Source organism: Pygocentrus nattereri, chromosome 27 (assembly GCF_015220715.1).
Source record: "Pygocentrus nattereri isolate fPygNat1 chromosome 27, fPygNat1.pri, whole genome shotgun sequence".
Taxonomy (NCBI): Eukaryota; Metazoa; Chordata; class Actinopteri; order Characiformes; family Serrasalmidae; genus Pygocentrus; species Pygocentrus nattereri.
In genome coordinates, this window is record NC_051237.1 from 13,891,470 (window position 1) to 13,916,096 (window position 24,627).

Here is a 24,627-nt window from a genome sequence, read left to right on the forward strand (position 1 = left end):
TGATGTAGCTGCCTGAGTGGAACCCTCTTTCGACTGGCCAGTTTGTGTGCTAAGAGCTGAGCCACCATGCCAGGTGCCTATAAAGGTGAGTGTGGGGATGATGTGGACCCCATGCCCTTCCTGGCTCCCTCAGAAAAAGAGAGGCTAGAGGCCATGAACAAGTCCTACGACATCAAGAAGTCCTGCTGGGTGAAGGACGAGAAGGAAGGCTTCATCGCAGCAGAGATCCAGTCTGAGGACGGTGACAAAGTCACTGTGAAAACAGTCAAAAACATGGTATGTTCACTCCATGCTCATAACATGTACACTGTGATGTTTTATTTTGTTTTATTTTTTAATAACATCACCCCAATCAGTCTCTATCCCACCTCGGCATACTTTTTCATAGTTCTTGAAAATGGGTTTTAGGTGGAATTAAATTTGACTTTAATACTTGACAGTAATTTTATTACTTATTTATTAAGTTCCACTCAGCTGATTTTGCCTTTATCGCAACAGACAGTCACTGTAAAGAAGGACGACATGCAGCAAATGAATCCTCCAAAGTTTTATCAGGCCAGCGATATGGCTAATCTGACCTTCCTGAATGAGGCCAGTGTGCTGGAGAACCTTCGTTCACGCTACATCCACATGAGAATCTATGTAAGTCCAATGTCTTCTACTCATCTGTTGTACAAAAAATATAAAATACACCCTTAAAAATTTGTGCATCATTGGTTCTTCAGTAAAGGTAATAAAGGTTTTAGAACCGTTAGAACTTTTTGCATGGCTTAATGGTTCTTCTCTAAGATGGAAAACTTTTCTATGTATATTTGTTTTATTGTAAGGAATCATTTTAATGTATCCATATAATTAAAAATTAAATCTTATCCACTTTGCTATGGAACAGAACTTGTTTAGCATTGTAATATTTTTACTGTCACCTGTCCATACAGCACGTACAGTTGTATGCAAAAGTTTGAACACCCTGGTCAAACACCATGTTTTGTTGCATTTTACAGCACAGTTTTTGTTGATTTGCTGAATTAAACATGCTGGGAAAATTTAACCTTAAATTTAAATGTGCTATAATTTTTGCACAGGCAATACTTTGTTTTATTTTTTCCAATCTGTTCATTTTAGAAAGCAAACAGTAACTGTGTATTAATATGTATAGAAGTTCTCTGTAGAGGATGTCTGAACTCATTTTCACCTAGACAGTCGAAAAAAGGGGCGCACAAAATTATGCATATGACTATATATAAAAATTATGTTGCAGAAAGTATTGTTTTTATGATTAAATGAAAATCATTACACATACAAATATCTGTCTATTCAGCCTGTAGCAGTCTAGCTCCACCCATTAATGCTAAAATTAATAAGGTACAGTACAGGGTAGCCAATTAGAACAGAGCTCATTTACATCAATCAGTCATAAAGGCACAAGCAGCCTTTTTCATTCTAAGAAGTAAAGAAAATGGTCATATTCAGAAACTGAATTATAGCTGCTATAGAAATAAGACCCTTTCCTTTAAAATGGTTCTGTATAGCACCAAAAAGGGCTCTGCTAAAAAGAGGGTCAAAGAACCTTTTTGTGTTACTGTATAGAACAAATTTGTGTATGACAAATATTAAAAATATGCAACAAGGTCATCTGTATTTTCAGACCTACTCTGGGCTCTTCTGTGTGACTGTCAACCCTTATAAATGGCTTCCAATCTATGGGGTGAAAGTGGCCCAGATGTATAAGGGGAAGAAACGCAATGAAGTCCCCCCTCATCTTTTCTCCGTCTCTGACAATGCATACCATGACATGATGATGGGTGAGTGACAAAATGGTAAAATGACTTCAGTGGTACAAATTAGAATCATACATTTCGATTTAAAGCATTCCTCCAGAAAATTTATGTTAATGACAAAAAATAATTTTCTGTGCTTCTCATCTGTAAATTTAGAGCAAGAGAACCAGTCAATGCTGATCACGTAAGTTTTTACTGTCACAGTTATTTTAGAGAGTGGTTGTAACTTTCCAGATGTATCTGACAGTTCTTCATGCCAACCATTATTGTTCTAAATATAGCCAGTTTCTCAATTTGGCTCAATTTGGTATTAGGAAAATACCTCCTTTTATCCATTCATTAAATATCTTTGTTCCTAGTGGAGAATCCGGTGCTGGCAAGACTGAGAACACCAAAAAGGTCATCCAGTATTTTGCCAATGTGGGTGCCACTGGAGGAAAGCAGCCTTCAGATTCCAAGGCAAGTAAACATGTTTGATCTTCTCATGTGGAACACGACACTCCATCGGTTCCAAAATCCAATCAGCCTAGAGTTCCCGTTGTTGCTTGTGTTCAGTGATGGTGATTATCCTTGATGGTGAAAACATGCTTTCACAGGGCTCCCTGGAGGATCAAATCATCCAGGCTAACCCTGTCTTGGAAGCATTTGGCAATGCCAAAACCACTAGGAACAACAATTCTTCTCGATTTGTAAGGAATCTTTGTGCTTGATTTTAAATGATATATTTATTTATTTATACATATATAACTTTATATAGCGATACTTTATACTCCTGAATAACTGCCATATTTATTTCAGGGAAAATTTATCCGAATCCATTTTGGGCCAACAGCTAAGCTGGCTGGTGCCGACATTGAAAGCTGTAAGTGTCTGAAACGTATTCTAAATTTTGTCCTGTTTTGGCTAACATTTTGTAACATTATTGTAATATGTAAAATGGTTCTGCCTAAAGATCTACTGGAGAAGTCTCGTGTGATCTCTCAGCAACCAGCGGAACGTAGCTATCACATCTTCTACCAGCTTCTGTCAGGGAAGAAACCAGAGCTGCTGGGTAAGCATGTCAAAATTTGATCAGACACTCGACTGTTAACCCCTGAAAATCCCAGGTCATTACATACTAAGCCTTATTATTCAGTAACTACAGGGACTTCAATGCAAATGGTTTGAGTTATTCTTAGGTTATAAAAGTGTAGTTTAACCTAGTTTACGGGGTAGACACGATGATGTAGTGTAATTTCTAAGTACTAGGCTTTGTTGCTTTTGTTGCAAATCCCACCCACTGGATCTGAAATGAAACAATGACTTTGTGGTTAAAGTTAAAAGGTGTGTACATGTATATTGGGTAAACCATATAGGATTTACAGCTATTTATTTAGCATTATTAGTTTAACCCCTTAAAAACCCAGGTTTATTACATATTACAGCTTATTATGGGCAACCGTGGGCTGGAGGTTAGGGAACCTTGCAACCGGAAGGTTGTTGGTTCGAGCCCCTGAGCCGACAGTGCACGCCTGAGGTGCCCTTGGGCAAGGCACCTAATCCCCAACTGCTCCCCGGGCGCTGTGGGTAGGGCTACCGACCGCTCTGGGCAAGTGTGCTCAATGTCCCCTAGTGTGTGTCCTCACTAGTGTGTATGTGGTGTTTCACTGTACAAATGGGTTAGATTGCGGAGGTTAAATTTCTCTGTTGTGGGACTAATAAGGGTGACTTAATCTAATTTAATTTTTCAGTAACTACAGAGACTTCAACCCAAACTGCTTGAGCTATTCTCAGTTTAAAGAAGTGTGCAATAAAACTTTAGGTCCTGGCCAAGGTATTAAAATCCTTCGCACCAGTGTTTTTTTTACAGACCTAGGCATTGCATCTCTTCACTAGTGAAATATTCTTGACTGGCCAAGTCGATCACATGACCTGATAACTGAGGTCCTTTTTCTGAACTTCTTTGAGAGGTTTCCTATGATTCTTATTTGATTCCTAGATAGAAGTAAATCCTATAAGCTGACATTCTATAACTTCATAGGGATACATTTCATTTTAAATCATGTGTGCTCAAAGTCAAAACTGTTAAAACACTAATGAAGTGTACTTCATACTTATGAAGGGTATTTCACATTCCCATTTTTTTTTACGATCTCTTGGTTCTTTACAGAGGCTCTCCTTCTGGTTCCTGACCCTAAACAGTATGTTTGGATCTGCCAAGGAGTTACTGTAGTGGATAACATGGACGATGGTGAAGAACTAATGCTAACTGATGTAAGCCAAAATGTATCATTAGAAGCATCCAACAACAATATTGTCCAGTTTTATAAGAAATAGAAACATATGTTCATTTTTCTGTCTGTTCAAAGATGGCTTTTGACGTTCTTGGCTTCACTGCTGAGGAGAAAATGGGCATCTACAAACTAACCGGGGGCATAATGCACTTTGGTAACATGAAATTCAAGCAAAAAGCAAGAGAGGAGCAGGCTGATGTTGCCACAACTGAGGGTGAGCAGACGTCGTCAGTTTTCAATTTGTAAAATGAACTAATGGAATGTTACACATGAGGGTATTTGATCTCATAATAATGATCTCCATTACACTTTGTGATAAATATTTAGACTTATTGTTAAGTAACAACTATGAATTATTCAGAAATTTCTACAAAACTAACATGCAAGTTATTTATAGTATCACACACAAAAGATGGTTTTTCAAGGGTTCTTTAGTAAAGGGATTGGTTCTCTTTAGGACCATGCATTCTATATAGAATCACTGCCATGCGTAAAAGGATCTTTGCATAGTGAAATAGTTCTCCAGCTTGATAATGTGTTGTTTATGGTTTTATATAGAACCTTTTGTGAAAACGGTTCTATATAGCACCAAAATGGGTTCTTCTGTTATTACAAGTTTGACGGAGAATAAAATCATAATATATAGCAGATAATTACTAATGACAATGATTTTTTTCAGCAATTAGCATGTTTATACATGTTCAGAAGCCTTGCTTTCAGTTTTTCAAAAAAATTGCAGTTTTATTTTTTCACATCTTAAAGTCCAGTCATAGAAGTTGGTTGCATTTTTGGCTTCTCATGATCCAAGTAATCCAAACACTTCTACACAGTGCTACAGTTAAGAGAGTGGGTCCATAAAAGGGTCATTAGGGTAAGAGCATGAACTCTCTTGTAATGCACCTGCTTTTCAGTGGCTGACAAAGTTGCCCACCTGATGGGGATCAACTCCGGGGATCTGCAAAAAGGGATCACAAGGCCCCGTGTTAAAGTTGGAAATGAGTTTGTGACCAAAGGTCAGAACCAGGACCAGTGTGTCTACTCCATCGGAGCTCTAGCTAAAGCCATCTACGACAGAATGTTTAAGTGGATGGTGAACAGGATCAATAAAACACTGGACACAAAGTTGCAGCGCCAGTTTTTCATTGGCGTTCTGGATATTGCTGGCTTTGAAATCTTTGAGGTAATTGTTAATATTTTGTGCAATTATGCTGAACAGACTGAGTTTTGCATCTCAAATTGGCCAAGATGTCAAATCTGTTGTTATTTTCTGGCACCCCTTTCACAGTTTAATAGCTTTGAGCAGCTGTGCATCAACTTTACAAATGAAAAACTGCAACAGTTTTTCAACCACCACATGTTCGTCCTGGAACAGGAGGAATATAAGAAAGAGGGGATAGATTGGGTCTTCATAGATTTTGGGCTTGACCTGCAGGCCTGTATTGACTTGCTGGAAAAGGTTAGTCAAATTCCAGTCTAGGAGGAATCTGTGCCAAAAATAACCCACTTTCCCAGTTTTCAGCATTTTCTCACTTCCTAACTGTCTTCTGTATTCCAGCCGATGGGTATCTTTTCCATCCTTGAGGAGCAGTGTGTGTTCCCCAAGGCCACAGATACTACTTTCAAGACTGCCTTGTATGATAATCATTTGGGCAAATCTGCTAACTTCCTCAAACCAAAAGGTGGGAAGAAAGGTCCAGAGGTGCACTTTGAGCTGATTCACTATGCCGGCACCGTGAGTCTACTTAGATGTATTTTCAAAGTCCTTTTTTATCTCTACAGACTTTGAGATTTTACTCACTGTGTTTTCTTCAATCCAAATATTCAGGTTGGGTACAACATTGCAGGCTGGTTAGAAAAGAATAAGGACCCACTGAATGAAACAGTGGTTGCCTTGTACCAGAAGTCTTCCATGTCCCTCCTGGCTCACCTCTTCAAAGAAGAGGAAGCTGCTGCAGGAACCAAAAAGCAGAAAAAGGGCTCTTCCTTCCAGACCGTATCTGCTTTCTATAGGGTACTAGAATCTACAGTATCCTCATATTTAAATAATTTTAATATAGGATTAACTGTTCTGTTCCTGTTCTGTTCATCCCATTTAATAGGAGCAGCTGAACAAACTGATGAGCACCCTGCGTAGCACAGCACCGCACTTTGTACGCTGCATCGTACCCAACGAATTCAAACAATCTGGTAAACATGAACCATGAAATGATCAAATGATTTCGCTTATAATGTTACAGAATGTCTTACCACTGTGTAATTAATACTCACACATTAAAGTATCATTCCTGTGACTCGGAACGCTTATGTAAGTCATTGTGTTTGACCAGGTGTTTGTGATGCAAATTTAGTCCTGCACCAGCTGGCCTGTAACGGAGTCCTGGAGGGAATTCGCATTTGCAGGAAAGGCTTTCCCAACAGACTGCAGTACCCTGAGTTTAAACAGAGGTATTCCTCTCTCATCCAGCGTCTTAGCCAACAGTGACTAATCACTGCCCTTTAAGAGATGCCATGTGGTCAGTATACACCTACACTGCCTTTCAATAATTTAGATCCACTGTTTTCTTTAATATTAAACTAATTTTGTGGTAGATTCTTTTATACAACAGTCAACAGGTACTTCTGATCACAGTCTGATTGATTGTATAACAGCTATTTTTTCTGCATCATTCTGCTGAGGAACAGTTGCTAAGTAACAACTTTAAATAGCTGTTTCTTTTTCTGTACACACAAACACAGAAAATGATTACAGTATAAAGTGTGTATAAGATCATTTTTGACCTGCAGCCCATTTGGTGGAACTTTGAAGAGTGAGACAGCAGGTCAACATCCAGTTTTCAAAGCAGTCATTGCTCCTAAGCAAGCATCAAATCTAAACAAACAAAATATAGTTTGGCAAACAAGACAGGCTGTGAAATGCTTTCCAACTGCCAGTAACAAATCAATGCTTAAGTTAATCAAGCATTGAAAAGGCTGATGTAAAACTCTGAGTTTTATGGCTGTAATACACAAGGCTATGACTTTTTGGCAGAAACATTTGCTACATTTGGGGCCAATTTCCCAGACATGGATCAGGCCTTGTCCTAGACTAAATTGTAGTGCTGGTGCTGAATCACCATTGGAAATTCTTTTTTGTCTAGGGTTATGCTTCATCTGGATCTAGACAAATGGCTCTTGATACAATGTTTATTGCTTTGATACTTCCTTAATTTTCTTGTTTCATGATTTATACTGTTGTATAAAAGCAATAAAATAATGTTGTACTTAAGCAATAAAAGTATGTTACCCCTCACACGTATTATTTTTAAGTATAAAGTGATTTTATTAAGATTTTTATATTTATAGGTTTCAATTACTTTGTAGGAAAATGCAAACATTTAAGAAACATTAGATATGTCTAGAATGATGAACAAAGCTGTAGGTGGCTCCATAATAACTGAGAAAACTGTAGAGCAGCAAGAATGAAGTTCTACTAACATTAACATCCAAAATGCCTCATTTTGAAAATTGGTGATCAAATATGTAGATAACTAAGTGAGAAATTTAATGTAAATATATAATTACACTATATCACACACAGACACAGACACAGACACACATTATCTGCATTAAGCTGCATATCCTTGTGGACTGTGAGCAGTGCTGGAGTCTATCCCAGCAGTCATTAGGCAGAAGGCAGGAAACACCCCGGACAGGCCGCCAGTCCATCACAGGGCAGATACACTGTGTCAGCATTTCTGAACCCTGCTCATGGCATCACACAGCATTGCACAGTTTCATTATTCTCTGCACCAACAACCACCAACCTGCTCACACGTATAAAGGGGTCAAAAATCAGCTGATGAGCTGGATCAGCTGTGCTGAATCAAATACTGCAAGGCACAGGATTAACACTGTAAATTGCCAGGACCCACCAGTAGGCCCAAAGCTTTTTTTACACACCTCTGTTACCTAAGAATGGTAATAATGCTGCACTATACAATTAATGATTTACCAAAAAAAAAAAAACCTGAAATATAAAATACAACATCTGGTCTCTGGCTTAGGGTATTTCAATCTAAACTGTGTAAATTATAATTGCATAAAATACCAGCGATTTTTAATGAGTGATTCCAAACTTTTGAATGGTATAATGTTAACATTTTTCACAGGTACTACATCCTGAACCCCAACATCATCCCAAAGGGATTTGTGGACAACAAAAAAGCCTCTGAGTTGATTTTGGGCTCAACTGGGCTGGACCATATGGAGTACAGGATCGGACACACCAAGGTATGATTGCTGGACCACAGTGTCACGGGTTTCAATACCTGAATGCAGAATGTCATGAAGTACATCATGAATGTATATTGCAGGTGTTCTTCCGTGCTGGAGTCCTGGCTAAGCTTGAGGACATGCGAGATGAGCGGCTGGCTAAGATCATGACCATGCTGCAGGCCCGTCTGAGGGGCACGCTCATGAGAATTGAGTTCAAGAAGATGCTTGAGAGAAGGTCAGTCAGCACTCGTATAACTTTTCCTATTCTGCTTCTGAAGCCCTTTTCCGTTTCTTTTTGCACTTATTTCTAAGACCTCTCTTATTTTAGAATTGCTCTCATTGCCATCCAGCGAAACGTGAGGAAGTTCCTTCAGCTCCGATTTTGGGGTTGGTGGAAACTCTACACAAAGGTGAGTTTAAATGACAAGGCTGAAGACTTTTAAAAACTTTTTGAAAACTTTTTTTTGCTCATTTCTTATCTACTCCTTTACCTTTACAAACATCGTTTTTCATACAAGGTTAAGCCTTTGCTCCACGTAGCTCGTCAGGAGGATGAGCTGAAAGCCAAGGAGGAAGAGTTACGAGTTGCGCTTGAAAAAACAGCGGAAATGACTGAGAAGATCAAAGAGCTTGACGAAAAACTAATCACTCTCTCCAAAGAAAAGAGTGACTTGGCCTTAGCCTTAGCAGCTGTAAGTTCAAGGGTATGATCATGACATGTAAAATACATGTGGAGAGAGAGTTCAGCTGAAAATTATTTGATGGCACATTTTTTCCGCTCATAGGAACAAGACAGCATAGCAGATGCAGAGGAGCGCTGTAACCAGCTGATGAAACAGAAGATGAACATGGAGGAGCATATTCAGGATATGAAGGAGAGGCTGGAGGAGGAGGAGGGTGCAGCTATGGCATTAAGTGCTCAGAAGCGCAAGCTGGAAGGAGAGTTGATGGACCTGAAGAGAGACCTTGAAGGCTTGGAATCTACTCTGGCAAAGTCAGAGAAGGAAAAACAGGTGAAAAGCAAGGCTGTATTTACCCAGTGGGGACAGCACAGAGCAGGGAAAGCCTAATGACTTCTGAGAAATGAAAAAAAAGAAATAAAAATTTAATTTTAGTTTAATATAACAGTCATGCTTGTTGTATCTAAACAGGAAATGTAGTAATGTAGTACTACTCTTATTTCATTGTTTTGTTTTGTTTGGAAATGCCCAATGGAAATTTGTTCAGTTGAGATTTTAGATTTTTTCAAAGCATCTAGGTAGACACAGCCAAGCCAGGGAGCTAAACGGAAGGTCTAACTTGTGAGTTTAATCACTGAGATAATATAACTAGGAACTGACAGCAGAATCAAACAATCATATTTTGATTTTTAATGGGTTTTACTAACTTAGAGGGAAGCAATATCACTCTAGGCCTTTCAGAAGTCATAGATACACCACTGACTTCAATTTGAGGTGGTAGCCTGATCAGAGCATTTCAATCAGATGTTAGAAATTGAGAACAGCAGCAGTGGCTCAATAACGGTGGTCTTTACTGAAAGAGTCATCAAAAAATGCTACAAGGTAAAACATGTTAATATGTTTCTTACAAGTTTACAAGAAGTTTTACCAGTTTTTACAAGTTCACATGTCCACATTTGATGTAGAATGGCCAATACAAGTTCATGTCAATCGCTTTTAGCTGAACACTAACATATTATTATAATCCCATGGGGTGGCTAACAGAAATTAGCATTATTATAGAGTAGGAGTGGGCATGTTGACAATATTTTAGCACTGTCAGGATAAATTATGTCACAATATGTTTCCATAAGCATACTGTGGCTATCGTGAGCATACCTAGGCCAGCTTAATTGGATTTAGTACAATGCAATTTGCAAAACATTGAATAAAAATCATTGCAGTTGTATTTTTTCATACATGGTACTACAGGGTCTATTTTGTCTGTTTGAACTTATTACATTTTGAAAAGTAAATATCGTGATGCGTGTCATGTATCATGAAAGTATCATAATTGCCATATCACCCACTCCAATCATAGAGATGTTTTTTACCATATTTATTGACTATTTATGGCCTGGAGTGACTACTAGGATAGGCTCCAGCTCCCCCAGCGACCCAGTAGGATAAGTGGCTTAGAAAATATGCGTGTGTGTGTGTGTGTGTGTGTGTGTGTGTGTGTGTGTGAAGTACTATTTGTAATAGTCAAGGTTTGCCACTGTATTAAACAACACGTTTTTGCACTCTTGGAAATCTTACAATTCCAAAATTGTGTAATACTCACCCAGAAAAATAAAAACAAACAAAAGCACAGTGATTTGAAAAGAAACATTTTAAAGATTCACTTGTGGCATTCCAGGGCCTGGACACCAAAGTGCGTTCTCTGACAGCAGAGCTTGGTCAGAGAGATGATACCATTGCTAAGTTCCAAAAGGAAAAGAAGGCTCTGGAAGAACTGCAACAGGTTAGGCATTGCTACATGGTTTATGCCCCCCCCCCCCCCCCCCCCCCCCCACCCCATCTTTGCCATATTGAGACATATCAATCCACTTTTCCATCCCCAGGGTACTCTGGATGACCTTCAAGCAGAGGAGGATAAAGTAAACCACCTCACAAAAACCAACAGCAAACTCACCACACAAGTGCATGAGGTGAGTCTGAAAAAACAAGACATAAAGCAAGTGTCTCAATGAAACACTATAACAAGAAGAATCCTGTTTCTTTAGTTGGAAGACAACTGGGAACAGGAGAAGAAAATACGAGGAGAGGTGGAGAAAGCCAGACGCAAAGCAGAGGCTGACTTGAAGATGACCATCGACAATCTCAACGAGATGGAGAGAGCTAAGATTGATCTAGAAGAAGTTGTCAAAAAGTGCGCACAATACTTTTCACTCTTTATAGTGCCTAATCTTTGCCATCATAAGAATATTCTAAGCAATGCAACTTCTTTTTAGGAGGGACATGGAAATTAACCATCTGAATGCAAAACTGGAGGATGAACAATCTCTCAGCTCCACTCTGCACAGGAAGCTCAAAGAGCACCAGGTCTTTATTACAATAATCTGTCGCCTTTATTTCGGGCTTCTCTTTCTAGATGATTATGCCAAGAAAACAAATGACTGCTATTCCTTTGCAATTCCACTGACATATTTTCCTGTCACCCAGGCCCGCATTGAGGAGCTTGAGGAGGAACTGGAGGCGGAAAGGGCAATAAGAGCGAAGGTATATGACTCTGTTCATTTCACTCCAGTGCATTTCCACATGCTCCGTTTTCTTGTCATTCGTTTAACTGTGTCTTCTTTTCTAAGGTTGAAAAGCAGCGAGCAGATCTGTCCCGGGATCTAGAGGACCTCAGCGACAGACTGGAAGAGGCAGGAGGTGCCACTGTTGCGCAGGCAAGCACGTATAATTGAAATTTTGTCTATATACTGCAACTTGTCACGTTTCGAATGTTGGACCAACTCACTAGAGCAGCTAACCTGTTTTTTTTTTTCAAACAAAATATCTAGGCATAGAGTCGAGATAGAACTTTTTGATTGTAAAAAATTATAAATAAATATATAGAACCAAAAAAGTAAAAACTAAGTGGTACCATATGCAGGGGACAGGAGCTGCAGGTGCTCAGGAATCTGTCTCTTTGTCCCTTGATGTCCAAAGTGCTATTTTTCATTTATTTATTTATTTATTTTTTGCAAAGCCTTGCCCGAGGCAAAGTTTCAAAGTTTAACAGAGTTCCAAGAAAGAACAAAGTAAATTCATAATATTTACAAAAATAAAACTCATAATATTTACATTCTTCATGTTGAAAAAAATTCTTTCTTTCACACACCGTTCTCAAGCTGCGCCTGAATTTCTTGGCCCTCTAAAAACTTCTTATTACATCTGTAAAGTTTTCAGTTATTTAGACGAACAGCATTTCTCCTGAATATAATTTGGTGGTAAAACTATACCTATGGGCATAAGATCCTGACACACAGAAGGGTATTCTTTTCAAAACTGATCTGTTATGTCATGTGGGCACTGATAGGATTCACAGCAGTTAGATAGCACTCTCTAAATTATGGGGAGCACAGCCCCACCACTATGCTGGCAGAACTATATACAAAATGAATGAAAGCTGCATCCAACTTTGCTAACCAGGAAAGTTGTCCAACCAGGTACAATTAAAAAAGCTTTCTTTTTTGTGCTAAAGTTTGGGTGTGAAGACTGAGTCAATCTTATTTGCTTTGGACATGAGTCTATGTCAAGTCCCAAGCCTTGTCACTGTTCTATTTATGCTTGTGTGTTGAAAGTTTTGCATACATGCATGTGAAATAATTCATCTGAGACAAAAACTACATGGTAATTGTGCTTTTATTCAGCAAAATGAGAAATTATTAACTACACACTGTCCATTTATTATGAAAATGAAACATAGTATTACTGGCATATTAAATTCAATTACACTATGTAAGTTTCTAATTTAACTAATGCTTTAACTGTCACTGTCTCAAAAAAGTATCTCCAATTTTTGTGATTTTCAGTTTTCCTCATAACTTGAGCTCAATAGGTGACCTTTACATGTACAAATTTCATGATGAATGGAACAATAGAAAGGCTCCAAAATCTCATTAACTTCCATTAAAAGCTCAGAATATTTTTACCCTCTCCTATAAAGGTTTTGCAGATACATGCTTTTTTTGGACGGCGACGTAAAGTTTAGTCTAATATATGTTTTTGGTAATATTGGTTGGCCCTAACCTTAAGCATTCGCATTACTTTAGGTGCTCAAAGGTTGACTTGCTATTAAATGTAGATAGATAAATGACTGTATATCTGTGCTGTTAAATACTTGAGTTTGTCCACACTCTTAGAAAAAAGGCTCTGTATAGTACCAAAAAGGGTTTTCTGGTTTATAGCAATAGTGGAACCTTGTTTGGTGCTATATAGAACCCTTCTAAAACCATCTATAGCATATTCTCCATCAATCTGAAGAATCCTTTCATGATACAAACTCTTAAATCATGCTAAGGCTTCTCTGAGTGTTTCTATATAGAACCATTTTCTTGACTAAAAAACAGTTAAACAGCCATTATTTTAAGATTATGTGTTTGTCCATTAACATCACATGCCCTAATAAACTGGGTGTAGTATTGACCCCTGGATAGCATATTATGTAATTTTAAGGTCATGTATGTGTGTGTGTGTGTGTGTGTGTGTGTGTGTGTGTGTGTGTGTGTGTGTGCTTGTGTGTGTTTTTCCACATGTGCAGATTGAGCAGAATAAGAAACGTGAAGCTGATCTGCTGAAGCTCCGCAGAGAGCTGGAGGAGGCAGCTCTGCAGTCCGAGGCCACTGCCTCTGCCCTGAGGAAGAAGCATTCAGATGCCATGGCTGAACTGGCTGAGCAAGTAGAGAATCTACAGAGAGTCCGCATCAAGCTGGAGAAAGACAAGCAGGTCATGAAGGCGGAGATTGATGATCTGAATGCCACTGTGGAGTCAGTGCAGAAATCCAAGGTGAGAGATAATCACCAGCAATACATTACCCATGCAGTGATTTCTCAATACATACCCCAGCCATGATTATCTTTTACTATGACAGAGTATTAGTTGTTTATTGTAGCTCAAGATAAATGCACTATAGTTTGACTGACTCTTTTGAACATACAGCTAAATGCTGAGGTCCATGTCCGTAAGCTAGAGGACAGCCTGGCAGAGGCTAATTCCAGACTGGCAGAGATGGAGAAGTCCCAGACTGAGCTCAATGCCTTCAAAATCCGTCTGTCAGGTAGAGACAGCACATCCCCGCCCGGAGCTAAGATTACTAGCATTACTCATGCTATGAATAAATCATGTGAATAAAATGTCTCTATGATCTTCTCTCAGCCGAGAACAGTGATCTCAGCCGTGAACTTGGGGAGGCACACAGTAAGCTCAACCAGATCACACGGATCAAGGCTTCACTGACGACCCAAAATGATGAGCTGAAAAGACAGGTGGATGAAGAGTCAAAGGTGAATGTTATAGAAAGATAGAACAATGAAATCTGACCATGCAGAAGATCAAAACATAGCGGACATAACATGATACTTCTGTGCTTAAGTAAAAGTAGAAATACACTTGGTAAAGTATTTCTTGCAAAACAATACAAGTATTCTACCTACACTTCTACTGGAGTAAGAGTATACAGTGATTCATCAAGTTCTATTAAGGAGGAACACTGTTTTGCTATTAATTAAATTCAAAAATAATTTTAGATGAAAAGGAGATGTAAGATACTTCTGGCCCAAATAAGACTTACTTGCAGAATCTGAAAAGAAACTGAAAAGCCTCTCAGAAATCCAGAAATGGTTGAGTTCCTGCCTATAAATCAGTTGCAGATAAAGATGGATGTTATATTCTTGGGAACTCTGAGGATGTGTGACTTTATTGAGACCTACTAAAATTCCAGAAGAGATGTGAGATTAGTGAGCTCTTTTTCTCAGGAAAAACATCTGAGCAGCAGGAGACTTATGCAAAAGTCTCATTGTTGACTAGGGGAAACTTCAGAAATATGAAGGTGATTTTTCCTTCCTGTGGTTGTGTGACAGGAAACCAAACGTCTTTTTCACGTTTACAGTCAGAAGGGTCTCTATAATAGAACTTTTTAATCAAAAATAACATTATATAATATAAACAATATCTCTGTAAACCTTCATTGGATGGTGTTACTATATGGCAACAGTAAGTTCTTGCCTGTTATTGTCCTTAACATCATAAAAGTCTTTTGGGAGACTGAAGTCTTTTTCATATCCACATATACCCTCACCACAGGGTGAGGTTGGGTGTCTTTTCCATAAATAAAATCAGTGTAGGTGCTGTAGGTTTTGCGTGAAATGATAAAATGTAATTGTTATCAAATGGCAACAGCATGCAATAATGGAACTGCAGTCTGCACTTCATGAATTAGAATAAATGAACTGGACACACTGAACACTGACTTTTTAACAACTTTTCAATCTTCCAAGTTGATTATTTTATCCAGACAAATATACACATTATTTTCATATTTTTCTGTATTCTAAACAAACATTTATGCTAGATGGACGTTATGTCCATGTTTTTTTGTTTTCAAGCCAGGATGACAAAAGTGACCACTGTCCAATGACAGTGTGCTGGTTTACTCACATTGTATGGATTGCAGAATGCAGTTCTATTATCATGTGCTGTTGCCAAAGGGCAACAAAAAGTATCACCCTTTCTATTATTTGTGCCATTTTGAACAAGAAAAATCCCTGTTTACATGTATTTCATATTCATGCAGCAAATGATTAAGTACATCCACGAGCAAGCACTTTTATACCTTTACTATATTATGAATACAGAAACAATACATTTTCTTTTAGTCAAGTAATATTTAACAAAGATTATTTTTACTTCAACTCAAGTATAGAAGTACTTGGTGTATAGAAAATGAACATAGCTTTATCCCAATTCAGGCTCGAAGTGCAGCTGTCATTGGGCTGGCTAACGCTCAGCATGACCTGGACCTGATGAAGGAGCAGCTGGATGAGGAGCAGGAAGGAAAGACGGAAATGCAGCGGCTCATCTCTAAGCTCAACTCCGAGGTGACTACCTGGAGGACCAAGTATGAGACTGATGCCATCCATAAAACGGAGGAGCTGGAGGAGACCAAGTAAGCAGATGGATGCTTTATGCATGATTTAGATAACATAAAACCCAAATACTGTTCACAGATCTTTCTCCATAGGAGAATTACTATGCAAATAAAAAACTCATATTAAAAAGAGGGCCTTCCTCCTACAGGCGAAAGCTGACCCTCCGGCTCCAGGAGGCAGAAGAAGCTACAGAAGCAGCCCAAGCTCGTGCAGCCAGCCTTGAGAAGGTCAAGCAAAGGCTTCAGGGAGAAGTGGAAGATCTGACTATTGACCTGGAGAAGGTTAAGACTACTTACTCATAGAACATTTGTATTCTATAATTTAGTAAATGGTTTCCCACAACAATTTCTACATGCTCTCCTCCATTCATCCCATTTATACTTTGTTAGCTGACTGTGGGGGTGTTCTCTCTTTATTGTAGTCCAATGCTGCTGCTGCTGCCCTGGACAAGAAGCAGCGCACCTTCGACAAGATGATTGCGGAGTGGAGCCAGAAGTGCGAGGAGCTGCAGCTTGAGCTGGAGAATTCCCAAAAGGAATGCCGCTCCTACATGACGGAGGTGTACAAACTCAAGACGGCTTATGAGGAATCACTTGACCACCTGGAAACTGTTAAGAAAGATAACAAAACCCTTTCTGGTAAGATGACCTGCTAATAAGACATGATTGTGTATAAGTCCAGCTAAAATGATATTTTCTGTGAAGACTACTTAATAAAAACACTTCACATAAGGAAAGGGAGGATGTGCAGTTAGCACCTTAATAACTTGTCATGGTAATACAACAGAGGAGATCCGAGATCTCATGGAGCAGCTGGGTGAGGGTGGAAAGAGTGTTCACGAGCTCCAGAAAGCTAAGAAGAAGCTGGAAGTTGAGAGGGATGAGCTGCAGATAGCCCTGGAGGAGGCAGAAACCTCTCTGGAGGTATAATGAAGGATCTGTTCAACAGTGAAACAACTACATATGTATTTTGCTGTCTTACTATTGAGATGAGTCATTTTGATTTTAAGCACTCTAGCCTGGCATGCATACATAAAACTGCTCTCCTCTATCTTTTTATGAAGGTTGAGGAAGGTAAGGTGGTCCGAGTCCAGCTGGAGCTGGCTCAGGTCAAGGCAGACATTGATCGCAGAATTCATGAGAAAGAGGAAGAGTTTGAAATCACAAGGTTAGAATCCTCACACCAAATTATGTCATTGGTTAAAATGATGGCAAAAATGCTCTGGAAGAAATTAGAAAGATGGAACCTCTTAATCTCATACTCACCTCTTGACTGTTATGGTTCTTTCCAGGAAAAACCACCAGCGTGCCATAGAGTCGCTGCAGGCTAGTCTGGAGGCAGAGGCCAAAGGCCGTGCCGAGGCTTTGAGACTGAAGAAGAAAATGGAGGCTGACCTGAACGAGATGGAGATCCAGCTGGACCATGCTAACAAGAACAACAGTGAGCTTGTCAAAACCCTCAAGAGGCTGCAACAGCAAATCAAAGTTAGTCACACATTTATAATGATGTGAGAAACTCTTAACAAACTCCAGTGTTTCCCACAGGCTGGAAATAAGCCTTGGGGAGGCATGAGGGCAGCACTGTAATATATACAGATATTCAGTGTTCTTTTTACTTGTGCAACACTATGTAAGATTTTTTAATAACACACCATTATGTGAGTATTGGTATTTTTGCTCTGTGGCTCCCCCTACAGTTGCGGAGTGTATTTTACTTTTACACCACTGTTGTAAATACAAATCACGCTGTGAGCCCCCATCATGTACACATGCACTTGCTGACGAGCTGAAGCATACAAAGTCTGACTCCCCTTCGTGTATATACGCATCACACAGGCATATGGATGCCACAGATTACACACAAATTAGATTATGCATAACTTACTGAAATCGCAATTCTGTTAGACGACGTTCATATGCCTATATGACATGCATGCATTTGAAAGGAGGCCAGATTCTAAGCCAGATTCTGGCAAAGAAATCAGAAGAGTGTTCTTAACTTTACTTAAAAAGTATTATAATATTAAAGGATGCTATTATAGGAGGTTGCAAACTTTAGAGGCTTATTTGGCGTCAGATAGACAAAGACTGAAACACACCAAACACAAAGATAGAAGTATACAGCTTCTGTGAGGGCTCTTTCAAATGTCTCAGTTCTAGAGACATGCAGCAGTCATGCTTGGGGGATTATGAGAGCAACAGTGGGCTGAAGCAGGATTTTTCATAAAAGATTAACAATGAATTGCATGAAAAAAAAAACAGTAACAGTGAAGGATAGTGTGGGTTAAGTACAAATGACCACAGCGGAGTTTTCCCATGTTCCTTATCAAGAAAACAAATTCTAAATGCATACTAAATGTAGTACCTTTATGTACCGTGCCAGAAGACGTTATTGTACACGAGAACAGTGCATACAGTCTTCAGTCAACTACCCAACTCTGGGTATTATAGGGTGAAGTATAGTGATGGTGAACAAATTACAGCTCCATTTAAAGCATTTGAATCTGAGCAGATGTTCTCGTCTTCCCTCTGCCTGGCAGGATATGCAGATGCAGATGGATGAAGATACACGACTGCATGAAGAGCTGAGAGAGCAGTACAGCCTGCAGGAACGACGGCTCTGCCTGCTGCAGACAGAGATGGAGGAGGTGCGCAGCGCTCTGGAAGCCTCAGAGCGCTCCAGGAAACTCATCGAGCAGGAGCTGGTAGACATTACTGAGCACCATAATGAGCTCAATGTGCAGGTAAATGCCGCATTCTGCTTCATAGCACTGTTCACTGCTGAAAAAATATATAATAATAAAAATAATGCAAAAATGAATGTTGCACATGGTGTGCGACTGTAATAAATATTTAACTAATAATAATAAATAACAGTGATAAGTGCTGTATAGTACAACATACTTTATAGCACTATTATTATTAGTAGTAGTATTTTCTTTTATTATTGTTATTAGTGCAAAAACAACAAGTACAGCTTTCGTTTTTAAAAGGTTTTACAGGCAGCAAACCCTTTAAAGGGGAACTATTATGCTTTTCTATTTTCTTTCCTTTAGTGTGTTATATAGATTTTTGTGCATATAAATGGTCTACAAATGTTACACAGCTCAAAGTACATGCCAGAGGGTGTAACTCTCTCCCACAGATTCCAGTTTTCACAGCTGCCTGAAATGCCTTGATGGAATTCCAGCCTTTTTCCTTTATTACAAGATGATGCAATCTTATAACACAATCCTTATTTCCCGCCTATGTGCAAGCTTGGCACACCAACTACTGGAATGCCATAGAGAGTGTGTTTAGTTTTGTAGCTGTATTGAGAAGACGCTGCCCTGACTTTCAGGATCAGACACAGGCTCAAACTCAAACCAACACCATTGGAAAAGTAGCCACACCAGTGTTTACCATTGCTCGGGAGAAAAAGGTCTGTCTGCAGACTACAAGATGTGTGGAACATGTAGGGGTGGTACCGCTCTGGTGGTGGGCAAACAGACTAATCAGAGCACACTGGGCTTATTGGGGAGGGCTAATAGAGACGTACAGTATAAGAAAAATAATGTGTTTTTGGAACACTGAAGCATGGGAATCAATTCTAGTAGACCCCAGTAGTAGGTCTCTTTTAAAAGTCAACAGATTCATCTGGATTACAAATTACACTTTAATTTGTTATGCTGTGTCATATTTTTTAAAAGACAGAGCATCAAAATTAATTAACTTAAAATGACATTAGTTTTATGTAAGAAAATATTCTATGACAAAAATGACTAACTGAAAAATGCTGTTCACATAAATATTTAACCACTTTCCTGAGGAAGCTCCAAGTGAGTCATTAAAAATCTTAAACTTTTCTTGCTAAAAGACCACCTTAATTCAAGTACCACTGGTCAGACTGTGAATCTGAATGAACATTGTGAAAATGTAGAATAAAGAACATTCTGAGAAAGTTATAAATATGCAAAATAATATCCAAGTGTTTGTTTATCACAGCGAGCACTGTTGGATAAACGGCAAGGAAATGGAAGCAGCATCACCCAGGCACTGCCTAGACGAGGCTGTCCCTAAAGCTTAGTAGCACAGCAAGAAGGCAACTTGTGAGGGAAGCCATAGAGAGGCCATCAATCACTTTGATGATGCTACAGAGTTCAGTGGCTGAGACTCAAGTGAAGGTGCCCCAGTCAATGATATAAACTGTTCTGTGCTCAGCTGGCCTGTATGGAGTGGTGACTGAATCACAATCAATCTAGAGTTTAGGGAAAGCATCAGACTGACCCAGCTAATATGTGGGATAATGTTTTATGATGATGTCTTTTTTGCTTAAATTCTAATTGCTAAGTGTGGTGCAAACCTTAGACTGGCCATTACTCAACAATCCATCTTCGCAGTAAAATATGATGATGGATGCATCATGTTGTGGGGATGCTTTTCCTCAGTGGTTGAAAAACAAAAAGGTAAATGTTCAAAAATGTAAAAAGTTCAGATCTCAATGCAATCGAGAATCTATTTGAAAACTGCCCTAGAGCAAATCTGTAATGGTGAAAATTATTTCCAAACACTGTGAAAAACTGGTAGAAAGCTGTTATTGCAGCAAAAGTTGGTTATATCAATAACAAATCCAGGGGTCGGCAACTCAAATGTGAAGAATAGTCCATTTTGTCCTTTCAGCAAAAATTAAACCGCCTTGGACTCCACATCATTTTATGTTCATTTTACCACTGTAAACTGTAAATATGTCTCAGCATGTGCTGATGTGCCAGTGTAGGCTAAAAAAACAGAAGTGACAACGCAGACTTACTTTACTCTGCTTTAAGCTTTAGCTCAGCTATAGCTGCTTTTCTCACATCTCGGGCAGGAAACTTTGCTGTGGAATAGTTGGAAAAGTGGAATAGTTTTTGTAAAATGCCTGTGGTGCCGGAATGCAACTGCTGGTGGAACGGTAAAATTTGAACAGTAAACTGGCCAAAAAGAATCTGACTTAAGCTTTGTGACTTTTTTAGTGTTTGACAGTTTCTTGTTGCAGATTAATATATCAGGAAACCAGCAGAGTGGTTCAGCTGTCCATTTGTCTCCAAACTATCAATGTTTGTCTTTAATCTTTCTTTTTGCCTTTTTATTAACTACTAGCTAGGCAAGATTGTTATCTGCATTGCAATGTGACCAGCAGTCTGCACAGCTATATTCAGAGTCAAAAGTTGGTGAATTAGCAGATAAACGCTATATTAACTCCAGTGTTTAAGACCATTTATTGATAAAATAAAGTGTTAGAACAATCAGCAGAGCTCTTTTTACTGCAAAGAGGGATTTTATTTTTACCTAAAAATCTAATTATACTGTGGAGCAGGAACAGGGCAGTAGAAGACCCGCATGGTGCTGACCCCTGGAGAATGTAAGGGTGCCGAACACTTATGCAAGCAGCATTTTTCAGTTTGTAATTTTTCTGTTAAAAATCTTCTGACAAATAATGATTAATGACTTTAGAAGCTTATTTTTTGCAATTAATATTTTGGCTGAAACTATCTGTATGTCTCATTTGTAATCCAGATGAATGTGGTGACTTTTGTTGGGTTGAAAACTTTTGCAAAGCACTTTCTATTAGTATATTCATCACACATGTTCGCTCCCACAGAACCAAAGTCTAATTGTTACCAAGCGTAAAATGGAAGCAGACCTGACTCGCCTGTCCAACGAGAATGAAGAGCTGATCAGTGAATTCCGTGCAGCTGATGAAAGAGCCAAGAAGGCCATCACAGATGTTAGTATTGCACTCATCTCAGAGAACATCTCCACAGTCATTCAAATACCTGTGAATCAGATCAAAAAGACTCTAGTGGGTTTTCATCTCTTTCCCAGGCAACTCGTATGGCAGAAGAGCTCCGGCAGGAGCAAGACCACTGCATCCATCTAGAGAAGATAAAGAAAAACAATGAGCTGACGATCAAGGAACTGCAGCTGAAAGTGGAGGAGGCAGAAGAGCTCGCACTAAAAGCTGGCAAACGTACCATCCAAAAACTGGAAGTCAGGGTGAGCCCCACATACACCTCTCTCTCTCTCGGACTCTCTCTCTCTCTTCTGATCACTTTATTTCATGTATACCCTCACACAGGGAAGTGAGAAGTGAGGGTGCTTACAGTGTTGCAGCACCTCCCTGCTTTCAGGACTCTTTAAAGACCCAGCACAACAGTTTCTGATCTGAAAGGGAACAAATAGGAAAAACAAACTAGGAGTGGACTTATTAGAATACACAGATATCCTCATTCATCTTAGAAATAAAAGCCTTAAGTGTGTATTAAATAAGCGTTACACAAGAACACAGCTTAGCAGAGCTTGGGTAAACATGTTAACAGGCCTATGCAATAATATATAAAGCTAGACTTTAACTTTAAGCAGTTATTGAATAATCTAGTGAAAATCTGGTGTCAATCAGAAGAATAAAAGTTATTTACTCAAAAATTAAAGGTCAATGAATTTCCTGGAATACCCCATATTTTATTTTTGTTATTAGCTACAGGTTGTTCTAGGCTTTGAATGAAGATGACCACAGGTAAATAAAAATACAGAAAACAAAATTCCCTACAGACCCACACAGAACCCACACATTTGAGCCACTGACCACACCATGACAAACATTGGCTTTTAAAATTCATATTGGTAACAATTGGATTAGACCTTTTCTTTTTGGCTTGGAGAACATAATGTCCATTATTTCCAAAAACAGTTGGAATGTTGGACTCGTCAGGCCACGACACACTTTGCTTCAGTCCATCTCAGATTAGCTTTAGCCCAGAGAACTTTGTGGCGTTTCTGGATGTTGTGGATATATGGCTTCCGCTTTGCATAGTAGAGTCTTGACTTTGTAGGTGCAACGATGAACTGTGCTTACTGGCAAGGGTTTTCCAGAGTATTCCTGAATCCCCTGTGGTTATATTCAGTACTGTAGCATGTCGTTTTTATAATGCATTCCTATCTGAGGGATCGAAGGTCATGGACATTCACTGTAAGCCTTATCCTTTATGCCCAGAGGTTTGTCTGGATTCTCTGAATCGTTTAATAATGTTATGGACCGTAGATGGCAAAATGGCTAAGCTCCTTTCATTTATGCATTGAGAAATGTTTACATTGATAGTCCTTAAATTTGGAATATTTGCACACTCAGTTTTTCACAACCTGGCAAATGCTCCTTTAATACCCAACCATGATAGCATCACCTTTTACCTGTTCAGCGGTAGAAAGTTTCAAAAACAGGTATTTTGATCATTTTGACAAACTTTTTTGGAATGTGCGCCAGGCATTAACTTAGCAGAATTAGCACATATTTAGAAACATTACTAAAGTTCATAAGGTACAGTTGTGCTGTTTTCAATGAAATACTTGTAAAAGATAATTTAAAAATCTGCTTTTGCTTTTTATTTGCATTTTACCTACTGCCCCAAGTTTTTTGGAATTGGGTTTATACTTACATACGTAATGTAGCTGCTGCTTAAAATTTCAGCACCCCCAACTTAAAACACCTTCCTGTGTCACTGCACTCATACATAACACATGAAGTGATGTGCTCTTCACTGTATGCAGGTTAGAGAGTTGGAGAGTGAGCTTGATGGAGAGCAGAAGCGGCACGTGGAGACGGTGAAGACAGCGCGTAAAAACGAGCGCCGCCTAAAGGAGCTGGTCTTCCAAACAGAAGAAGACCACAAAACCAACCAGCGCATGCAGGAGCTTGTAGAGAAACTGCAGAACAAACTGAAGTCTTACAAAAGGCAGATAGAGGAGGCTGTGAGTACATTCTTGTTTTTTTGCCTTCACTGCACATGTATTACATGTTGGTAATAAAAGCAGCTGGCCTAAATGCCTCCCAGCCTAAGATGTTTGTGTGGTTGCAGGAAGAGCAAGCAAATACAAGTCTATCCAAATACAGGAAGACTGTGCATGAGCTTGACGACGCTGAGGAGAGAGCAGGCATGGCAGAGATGGCACTGAACAAGCTCCGCACTAGGAACCGAGCTTCTGTGAGCAAAGGCTTCACTAACGTAGAGATTGTGCAGGTCACTAAAACATCCAAGAGTTCCTCTGAGGAGTAAGAGGTCCGATCCATGCAGGAGGTCAGTGTCAACGCTAATGCAGTTTATTTTCTATTTTTTTCCCGATTAGGTATCAGTGCTCAGTTTCCCAAAAGCATCTTGGTGTTCAGATGATCCTAAGTTTTAGTGAGAGAGTTTTCAGTATAATGCTCGCTCTACCATTAAAGAATCATCTTTGTGCTAAGATGTTTTTGGAAAACCCAGCCTAGTCTGTTCAAAGCAGAATGCCTTGGGGTGCAGAAATTTGACATTCATTCCATGTTTTCTCCACAGAGTGACAGACAAACCAGCATTCATTCCCCAACTGAAGACTTTCTCTGCAACGGATGGAATTAGTGAGGAACACGAAAGTCTTAAAAGTACACTGTAAAAGTCTTAAGTAATCTAAATATTGTTCTGTGTGTCTGATGTGTTTTAATGTTAGATGAAGTCTAATGTGTTGACTGTAATTGATCTAGTTTGTCTAAATCTCTTTAGAAATGGCCTTCAGTAATGGGGAATGATTGGGGGAGCTGAACTCTCATATCAACGATGGAGAGTACACCTGTGTTTGTCACTCTCCTGTCATGAGCTTGTGTCTGAGTCTGTTTGCAGTCTTAATAAACTTTAAGCAAGTA

At 39.2% G+C, this 24,627-nt stretch overlaps 1 protein-coding gene across 1 annotated transcript; it reads left to right on the forward strand.

The window, feature by feature from the left end:
- The first annotated feature begins 66 nt into the window (after positions 1–66).
- Positions 67–24,627, forward strand: LOC108430595 (myosin-16-like). The gene is made up of 42 exons (XM_037535307.1): positions 67–276; positions 499–642; positions 1,646–1,802; positions 1,935–1,962; positions 2,138–2,237; positions 2,375–2,467; positions 2,577–2,640; positions 2,731–2,829; positions 3,928–4,031; positions 4,127–4,265; positions 4,963–5,231; positions 5,337–5,507; positions 5,607–5,783; positions 5,877–6,062; positions 6,151–6,238; positions 6,379–6,496; positions 8,200–8,320; positions 8,404–8,540; positions 8,634–8,715; positions 8,824–8,997; positions 9,091–9,318; positions 10,664–10,768; positions 10,869–10,955; positions 11,031–11,176; positions 11,259–11,349; positions 11,470–11,526; positions 11,613–11,699; positions 13,556–13,801; positions 13,955–14,072; positions 14,171–14,298; positions 15,763–15,959; positions 16,091–16,223; positions 16,364–16,580; positions 16,729–16,865; positions 17,006–17,109; positions 17,234–17,426; positions 18,482–18,685; positions 21,562–21,687; positions 21,786–21,956; positions 23,505–23,705; positions 23,813–24,031; positions 24,284–24,627. The coding sequence occupies exons 1-41, from the start codon at positions 67–69 to the stop codon at positions 24,008–24,010; spliced, it is 5,835 nt and encodes a 1,944-aa protein (XP_037391204.1). The 3' UTR covers positions 24,011–24,031; positions 24,284–24,627.